General features: G+C 37.3%; 1 protein-coding gene across 1 annotated transcript; it reads left to right on the top strand.

The window, feature by feature from the left end:
• The first annotated feature begins 270 nt into the window (after positions 1-270).
• On the top strand, positions 271-8,726 carry LOC123541436 (BTB/POZ domain-containing protein 6-like). Its single transcript, XM_045326904.2, has 3 exons — positions 271-675; positions 6,156-6,385; positions 6,992-8,726. The coding sequence occupies exons 1-3, from the start codon at positions 664-666 to the stop codon at positions 8,097-8,099; spliced, it is 1,350 nt and encodes a 449-aa protein (XP_045182839.2). The 5' UTR covers positions 271-663; the 3' UTR covers positions 8,100-8,726.
• The last annotated feature ends 1,162 nt before the right edge of the window (positions 8,727-9,888 follow it).

Raw genomic sequence — 9,888 nt, 5'->3', positions numbered from 1 at the left:
ATGACTGAAATACTGTTGAAAAACGGCGTTAAACCCAAAACAAACAAACAAACAAACGAAACAGACACAATGAAGCATAGAAATATGCCACGTAAAGTATAGACCGCTTTGCAGAGACTATTAATCTAGCGGTTGATGATATACACATAAATGTCTGACACTTCTCGCGGCTGAATGGTCTCACGGGACCCCAGCGTGAAATCGATATTAATAGGAAAATCAATTCGGATGAGTTCACTGGCGCTGTAATTCTGTCAATGTGGGGAATAATTATTGATCGGTACTCTGTCATGGAATAACAAAAGAAACATGTGTTAAGTCGCTTGTAGAACTTGAATTCCACAGTAAAATACTACTTTTTTCTTGCATTCTGATAGATATAGACTGCTTAATATTATTTGCAACACAAAGTGAAGGCCAGGGTGTCTAATGAGTGATGTATTTGTCAGTGGGTTTTTATATAGATTTGATTAGTCATCGCTGCGTAAAAAGTGTTTAGTCATTGCTGCGTAAATAGTCATTGCTGCGTAAATAGTGTTTAGTCATTGCTGCGTAAATAGTGTAGTACATATATTCGGAGGTGGATTATTTGATTCAGTTCTGTTGTGGAGTGAATTATCTATAAACAGACGCAGACTCTGGAGGGAAAGATTGACAATACAGATGGCAAATATAGTAAGTACATTTAATTTTCTAAAGCTATTCAGAATTCGTAACGTAATTCATATCATAAAATGAGCCGTGCCACGGGAAAACCAACATAGTGGGTATGCGACCAGCATGGATCCAGACTAGCCTGCGCATCCGCGCAGTCTGGTCAGGATCCATTCTGTTCGCTAATAGTTTCTCCAATTCCAATAGGCTTTAAAAGCGAACATCATGGAGCCTGACCAGACTGCGCGGATGCGCAGGCTGGTCTGGATCCATGCTGGTCGCATACCCACTATGTTGGTTTTCTCATGGCACGGCTCAATTATAGTTTGCTTGTCTTTGTTAGTTTATACTAATTTATTTTAGCTCGATCGTGATGAAAGCTTCAAGCTTATTGGAACCGCTCTCGAGTCCGCCTCATGGAAACACCCGTTCTGGTGTCATTTGAGAAGGAATGGTCGCTGCCCCAGAGGGGCTCAAACCAACGACCCCCGGACTGGGCGGCCAACACCTTAACCACTAGACCACCGCTCCCCTTGTCTTTGTTTAAGTGATATCTTGGAATTCATGGAAAAAATGCTAATCTATCCGACATAATTCATGTACATGCATGGATTACACTAAATTGGTGTTTATAATATTTAATGAAATTTAGGATGACTTCCGGTAGTAAAGGTGAATGGCGTTGTTTATTTGATCTCGTGTAAAATTGCTGGATTAAATCGTTTTAGTAACTTTTTTCTGAAACCAAACACCAAAAAGGAGCTGACAACTTAATAGAATATATATGTAAAGAGAAAACATCAAGGCGAGTTGCAGAAAGCATAATCTAGCAGAACGCGTTTGAAATAGTTGTGTATTGATCAATACTATGGGCGCGGCCATATTGAAACTATCGTCTTATTAATACAAAATTTATTTATCTATTTGGGTTTTACGGCGCACCAACACAGTATAGGTTAAATGGCGCCAAACAGGACTACAAATTTTGGTTTCACATCTCATTTACATCGAAATAAAAACGAGGTATGGAATCAAAATTTGCATACCTGCTGGAATCACAGAGTTACAGCAAAATCAAGTGTTAAGAGCCTATTAGTCGCCTCTTACGATCATGCAAGGGTAAGGCAGTGGTTCCAATTCTTTTTATACACAGATCGTCCCAGAACCACATGGGGCTAACACAAAATAGATAAAGATATATTGAAACACCTGTAAGACAACCCGCGCTCGAGCTTTGGTCATATACTGCGCAACGTTGATATGACTACGCATGAACAGGACAATAAATCAAGAAAGAGAAAGAAAGATAAAAAAATCGACGGGTAGTATCAGCGATCTGAAAATACAGAAAAAAACAGAACACCCGGATAACTCAGAAACTGAATCAAAAATATTCCAAGAGGCAAGTCAGCCGAGAAATAAGAAAAAATCCAAAATGTCGAAAGGCAAAATGGCATAAACCTTAATAGACAACGAAGAACAGAAAAATGAAGTATCCGAAATACGAAAACAGCCCATAGGCATCAATTCTAAATTATCAAGCGCTGAATCTAAAATGGACAAACCAATAAACCAGATGCAAGTAAAAATGAACGAAATGATGGAAAAGGATGAAAATCGATTGAAAAGCATAATGAAAGAGGTGCTAATGGACATGAAGGAGGATCTCCTGCAATCTGTGGTTAAGCAGATTGACGCCTGTGGTTAAGCAGATTGACGCTCTACAAGCAACACTCTTGGAGAGAAATCATCTAGAAATAGAATCGCTTAAAGCTAAAGTAAAGCGTCTCGAAGAGAATGTGAAGTATGAACACGACGAGAATATCAAACTCAGCAACAAGATATCACGAATAGAAGATGATAGAAAGAAACGAACCGGTACAGCCGTTCGAACAATATAGTCGTGAGCGGAATAGCACACAAGAAAAGTAGAAATACAGCTGCTACAGGTGACAGGGCAAGAGCAGAATTTGAGCCCTACCTTGAAACAGCAGAAGAAACAACGGAAATATTTGTTGATAAGATGAACGCCATTTTTGGCGGTGACGAGTTAGATGTCGAAGAAAGAAGGATATGATAGTTCAGTTTAAGTCCAGGCTAGTTAGAAACAGAATTCTCACGAAAAGCAGAACACTCAGAACGTACGGTGTATTCGTGAGAGAGGATCATACACCTAGGAACCTTGAAGTATTCATGAGTGTTAAGCTGTAAGTGTAAGATGAATGACGAAGTAACCAGCGTATAGACGCGTAACGGTATTATATATTATCGAAACGCAATGGACAACGTCATCCGTCTCGATTGGCAAGGTTATTTAATATTGGCTTGGTCTGCTGTGGTCGAAGAAGGGCGCAGTTCGAACTGGGGATTGATTAACTGCGTGACGTTTTTTTTGTTTGTTCGGGAGTGTAGTGTAAATAGTTTAAGACGATGACCCACTTAATACCTGTTGTTAAAGTTTGAAATCATTATAGCCAATACAACAGACTGGTAGATTTAACCTGTAGTGTATATAATATATTAAGGGCGGATTATATCGAATATTGTATGGAAAATATCGATACGTACCTGATAGACGAGTATGATCAATATTGCTATAAAGTATTATATTCTGTCCCGGTGTATCACCCACATGTACTCGGTGCTTGGATTTGTTTTCAGCAAGAAATTTGTTTGTCTTAAATGATTTGTAAAAGATATATTGAAACACTAAGCTTTGATTTTTGTGCATTTGCGAAATTAAACTTTTACAAGTGCGTAAAGCGGAACTTTAACCTATAGGTAGAGTTTACATAAAATGTTTATAAATCAAACGGTCTTCGAACGTTAAACCGCTGAATGAAAGCACGTCTTAATAAAGAAATAGACCTTGAAAAATAATCGCTTATGTTGTAAAAAGAATGTTCGAGTCAAAATGTAATACTACATAAAAAAATATGGGCCCACAGTTTACCCGAATTCGGATTCTTGTGTTTCGTGATTTTTTTTCCACAAGGAGACTAAAACAGGGGTAAATTGTCAGAGGTTTCTATATAAATAATTTTCTAGTAAATATACGCACTAATACACACATGATAGCAATGCCCCGACTTCATCCTCTTTTATTTCGAATTTAGTTCAAAGGAAGTGATATATATAATCGGGTACATAACCTCCAAAAACGTAGAAGTATTTGCAATTACAGTGGGTACATTGGGTGCAGGGGGATATGCCTGTGAATGTTTATGACACGCCAATTGTCTAATAATTACGTGAACCCAGGTTCACGGTCGAAAAACTGAGATTAACGATCGATAAAGCAGGTTTTTCGAACGTAAAACCAGGTTTTTCGAACGTAAAACCAGGTTTTTCGAATACTAACCTATCTTTTCGAGCGAAAACATAAGATAACGCCATAAACCATAGTTCACCCTTGTAAACGTATGTTCACGCTTGTAAACCCAATTTCACGGTCGTAACCATAGGTTCACGGTCGTAAACTATAGTTTACGAGCGTGAACCGGGATTCAGGATAACGACCGTATACATAGGATAACAATCGAAATTCGTTGTTCAGTCGAGAAACCTAGTTTGTCAAACGTAAACCATGGTTTACGGTCGATACATTATTTGATAAGTTCACGTGATGTGTCTATTTTATTTCACATACGGATTACCTGTCACTATTAATCCATTGTTTGCTTCATATTTTGCCTAATATGAGAGCTCAGAATTTGTTCGATGAAAGTAATGATGGCATCTTACTTAATTTGTGTTTTAATAGATTCCTTGTATACATATATTATATTTTGCTTTCGGCTAATGTTAAGAACATGGATACAACCACAAAATCAGTGTTTAACCGCCTCGATAGCCTAGTGGTAGAGCGTCCGCTTCGTGTGCGGGAGGTCGCGGGTTCGATCCCCGGCCGCGTTAAACCAAAGACGTGAAAAATGGTACCAGTAACTCCCTTGCTTAGCGCTCAGCATTAAAAGGGAAACTGGCCTCTTCTCTCATACCCTCGTGGCGATGGATTCCATCAGGAATGAGGTGTGGGGAGTGATTAATATAAGTTGTAGAACTTCCTTCACAATCGACCTAAAAATAAATTATGTATAAACTAAAGTCAGTGTTTTCTTGGATACAGAAGCCATCGATTTGAATGTGTTTAGTGAGTTAGGATGGTACACTGGGACAGATTTTTGATACCTTGTATCATTTGTATTCGGATAATTCAATTGTATAAGTGCATGGACACTATTACTACATTCTGTGGATTTTGTTTCACCCAATATCATCGTGTATGAGTGATTAATGTTTCATAATTGAAATAAATTAGTTTGCCCGTTGATCACTCCTATTTATTGTTTGTTGTTTATTATAAAAAGGTCACTTGAGTTAGATGGTAAATTATTTATGTTTGTCTGGATGGAATGAAAGAAAACATAAATATTATTATTATAGTGTTATCACTTTTGCAAGGGTTAGCCATTTTGACTTTTGACATATCTTTACGGTGTACAGCTATACCTCTCGAATCCGATCCTTTTACAAGCGGGTGGCTCACAAACCGGTCGTACCAGAAAGGATTCTAAAGAGATACGAACCTTCAACCTCCCGTTCCGGAGGCAAATACATAAACCACTGCGCCGTGGCGTACAGTTATTGTTCAATGTTTTGAATTAGGTTCAATTTCGAAGTAAAAATAGTAACTTACTGCTTCGGCTTCGAATTTTGATATTTCATAAATGTTATTAATGATTTTCGCACATAAAAGTCATCTTTCTATACTCCGTGACTGGCCCTTGTACAAAGGGTTTCACTCAGAAAACGACAAACGTTTTAGATTACTAGGGACAGTGATTTCCAGTGATACACTGAATTTTTAATTGAATATTTTCCTTTCAAAAAATGTAACTGGAATATCTGTTATTATATTTTAATAGTCATTTACAGACTTAAGAATATAATGATAAAATATTTGTGTCGACTCGTGGGCGAGGCAAAAACAGGTATTGGGCTTCATATAGCTGCTAGAAAAATTTAGATTTAATAACTTTTTGTTCACAAGTAACCTTCAAGTTCTTGGATCTTAATACAATGATGAACATCTATTGCCTTATAGGTTAAGTCAATATTAGGATATATGGACATGGGGTAAGTGTTATCATCCATCAGAGGTTCACCTAAATCTCGAGACGACCTCTAGGGAAACATTGTAGACCTCTGGTATTCGAGAATGGCTACGCCCTACGTCGATATCACTTTTTAGGTCCATACATCCTTATAATGTCTCCACTATATAAAATAGTTGTATACTTACTAGTTTTATTGATAGCTGACGTCAGCGTCATTTTCCAACAACTTGTATAAGGAGAGGTGCCGTTGGCACATAGATGTTTGTTTTATTTCTTTGTTCTTTCCTGGTTTGAAACTTAGGAAACAGTTTTTCAGCTGTATGCATGTGTATGTGTTGTTATAGTTGTTTAACGGGCTACTGATGAATATATTCTTTTTTTCAGAATAATGTTACGCCTCCATTCGAGGAGACGAATTTGCAGATGTTGGAAAATGAGTTATTTTGTGACGTCACATTTCTTACTGGGAGTGCTAAACAGGAAGTGAAAGCTCATAGGAATATGTTGGCAAGCAGAAATCCAGTTTTCTATGAGATGTTCAACGGTCCTATGCCAGAGAAAGGGGATGTTTTAATTCCGGATATAGAAGCGAATGTTTTAAAAGAACTGTTCAGGTACGCATTGATTTGCGACTATATTTCCAAGCCGAGTGCTACCGCTTTGTTTTCAAATTATTATCTTACAAAGATATGTAGAAAGTCTGAAAAATCATTTACTTTGGAGTAAACATCTTTTGAACAGCCGAACGATTAATTTTAAAGCAACATCTTTCAGCCAATCGATTTATTTTTCACGACGGCACGCATTAGCCTGTACATGCTATTTCGAATCATTTATCGTCTCAGATACTTGAGCTATAAATATTGCTTAGATACCCCTGTGACCGAGTGTTAAAGACAATGACTTTGAATCAATGGCCTCTTTGACACTAACCAGTAAGCTTGTGGTTGAAACAAATGTTTTTGGTTGTATTAGGTGCCATCTAAGTTCTTGATTATAACATCTGAAATAATACTAGGATTTGCACAAGGTTGGATCTTCCTCAAGTCTGAAATCTGAAAGAAGGCCATTAATTTCTATCTTGATGTGTATGCGTTACTCATAAATCAAGTGTATTCTGTTCTAAAATAATATTGACTTCGAAATGCATTTGAACAGAGGACATTCACAAAGACCTCTGAACAAATAGTCTATAGCTAGTTTTGTTGTTATCATTTTAGGTTCCTGTATAGCACAGATTGCAACCTAGAGTACGAATCATCAATGGCTCTGATGTATGCAGCAAAGAAGTACCAGGTCATCGATCTGGAAAAGAAATGTAAAGACTTCCTGAAAAACGAGATGTCGGTCGAGAATGTATGTTGCCTTTTCCAGTGGGTATCATGTAAGGTCCCCGACGAGGAGTTAGAAGAAAAATGCTTTCAATTCATCTGCAGACACTCCACGGACGTGTTGGAGTCCGACGGATTTTGTTTACTTTCTAAGCAGAGTTTAAAGAAGATAATCGCCTCAGATAATTTGTCTGCTTTTGAAATCGATGTTTACAAGGCTTGTAAGAGATGGGCAATAGAAACGAGAAGACATGAAGAAACTATCGAAGAGAGTAGAACTGAAAGGGAAGATAAAACGACCACGGAGCACTTGAGAACAGTACTTGGGGACGAATTGATTTATCTTATTCGCTTTCCAACTATACCAAAAGAGGTGTTTTCCTCTATAGTTTCAAAAGAAAACATACTATCCCCAGAAGAAAAAGTGGAAATATTTCAGTATTTCAATGACAAACCTATAGAAACTCCACAAGGGTTCAAATTCAACACAGAGCCAAGAAGAGATACTGTAGATCTTGTTTTGATAAAGAGGTTCATTTATGAAGGAAACCAGTTCTACAGAATGTCGAAGGAAGACCAGCACGGTATAAGCTTCAAAATTTCAAATGGATTTGTAAAATTGGCAGGAATCAGTGTTTTTGCGCCATGTCAACAAGAAAGTTGTTTGCAAGGAAAAATAACTATTCTAGAAGGCGAGCAGGAGTTATTGACCAAGGAGAATATCGTTATAAACTGGACAGAAAAGTATTTCGAAGAAATTCTGTTTGAAAGATCACTGCGTGTTAAACCTGATACAATATACTCCGTGGTTCTTACCATGGGCGAGTGTTTGACATACTTTGGGTCCCGATCCATATCTAAGGAATGCCGACGCCGAGGTAGTGTCAATTTCCAGTTCTTGGACTACCCGAACACAAGACCTCAGATGTCTGACGAAAAACACACTAACACGGAGCAAGGTCAGATACATGGACTTATTGTACAAATATTTGATTAGAAACACGGGGTGGACGCATACCCAGTGATTTAGTGTCCAGTAACTGTGGTTGAAATATATAGTAAAACGTGGCAAACTTCCAAGTAGGCTATATTGAATGAATTGCATGAATATTTAATTGGCATAACACAATATAATGTCAGCTACGAATATTTAAAAAAAAACAGATATACGGACGTATTTCATTTCATTTCCATTAGACATATGGAGCAGAACCAGATCAGACAGTATTGCAGTAATGTACTATGCCTACTGTACAGCTATTGTTAAAGTAACATTGAGCAGGTTCAGGCAAACCAAAGAGAAAGCATAGACATTGAGTATCTCTGCTATATGACTGAATCAATGGCCTCATTGACACTAACCAGTAAGCTTGTGGTTGGAACTCATGTTTGATACTGAGACAATTTGACTGGTGGATGATGGAAAAATGAATTACAACTTTCTCATTTACCGATAAAGTGTTTTGAAACTGCCCCACTGGCGAAATTTTGTTTTATGTATTTTAGGCTACATAGGCCTTTGTTTTTCATAAAATGTATACCGAACTGCTCAGAATAAGTAGAAGTGTCTTTCAAGAGATGCTGTTCTGTTTGTAATAATAAAGTTTCTCTTACACCACATGTACTCTGCCTGTCACATTCTGTAGAAAATATCAAACTTCTTTTTCAATTTTGTTTGACATTCTGTCTATAATTACTGTGTGCCTAACACAATTCTTTAGGTACTCCTATCGTTGATATTATTACAAATCATGTTTATTTAAAATTTCAAGAGAATTGCAAAATGAAAGTGAAAGTAGAGCTGTCAAAATGACAAAATACTGCTATATTTATAAGAAAATAAACAAGTTAACCATATTTCGTTACTGGGAGTACCTAGATAAATATGGTTTAATGACAATCTGTCCCAAAAATACATGACAACCACTCAACATCTGACTCCAATATATCTTTATGTTTACTGGAACGCGCTACATTGTAATATTTACATGTAACGAGAGAAGAGACAGCAGGCGGATACAAGAAAATCTGGCAATTTAAAGTAGAGAGCTGAATACGGTCTGCGTATCACATGAATAAGTAGGTAGAGAAATGTCTTCCAGACAGACCACTGCTGTAAGTATCCGCCGTAGAAACAAGAGCACAGCCTTGCGGGTTCAAAAAGGGTTATAATTCTTGCAAAAAGCAATGCAGAGTTATAGTACCTGTTGTATAGAGTCAGCGTTTAATGGCAAAAAGCTGCTCCAAGTTTTAAAGCAAGTGTACTTGTATAAATATTTGCAGAATCTACAAGGACGGAATTTATGCATTATTTTATATTTTTTCAATGATGCTAACGACAATTTAACAAATATTCTTCATTTACATAAGCGACGTCATTATTGGTAACGTCGTTGCCTGACGACGACGTCATAAACATTCTCCTGAAGATCCATATTAATGGTGAAACCGGTTGAGATTTTTAACTTATATATTTTACTGAATTAAACCATGCAATATCAAAAAAGGCATTTCCTTCAATCTTTTTTCCCGCTATATAAATATATATATATATATATACCCGTGAGAACATTTTATGCCCCTTCAACCTTGCGGAACGGGGAAGCAACTAGTTATTGGACCTAGCGTCTGTTCGCCTGTCAGTCAGTCCCCTTAGTTTCAAGTTCATAACTGACACAGGAACCGCAAATTTGGGAGACAGGTTGGTCGTGGACGGCAGATGATCGGCAACTGACCTCAAAATAGAAAAATACTGCATACCGTGCTTTTAAGAAAGTTGACACAAT

Source organism: Mercenaria mercenaria, chromosome 16 (genome assembly GCF_021730395.1).
Source record: "Mercenaria mercenaria strain notata chromosome 16, MADL_Memer_1, whole genome shotgun sequence".
NCBI classification, from domain to species: Eukaryota; Metazoa; Mollusca; class Bivalvia; order Venerida; family Veneridae; genus Mercenaria; species Mercenaria mercenaria.
Note: the sequence above shows the minus strand (reverse complement) of the source record. Positions and strands in the feature narration are given on the sequence as shown.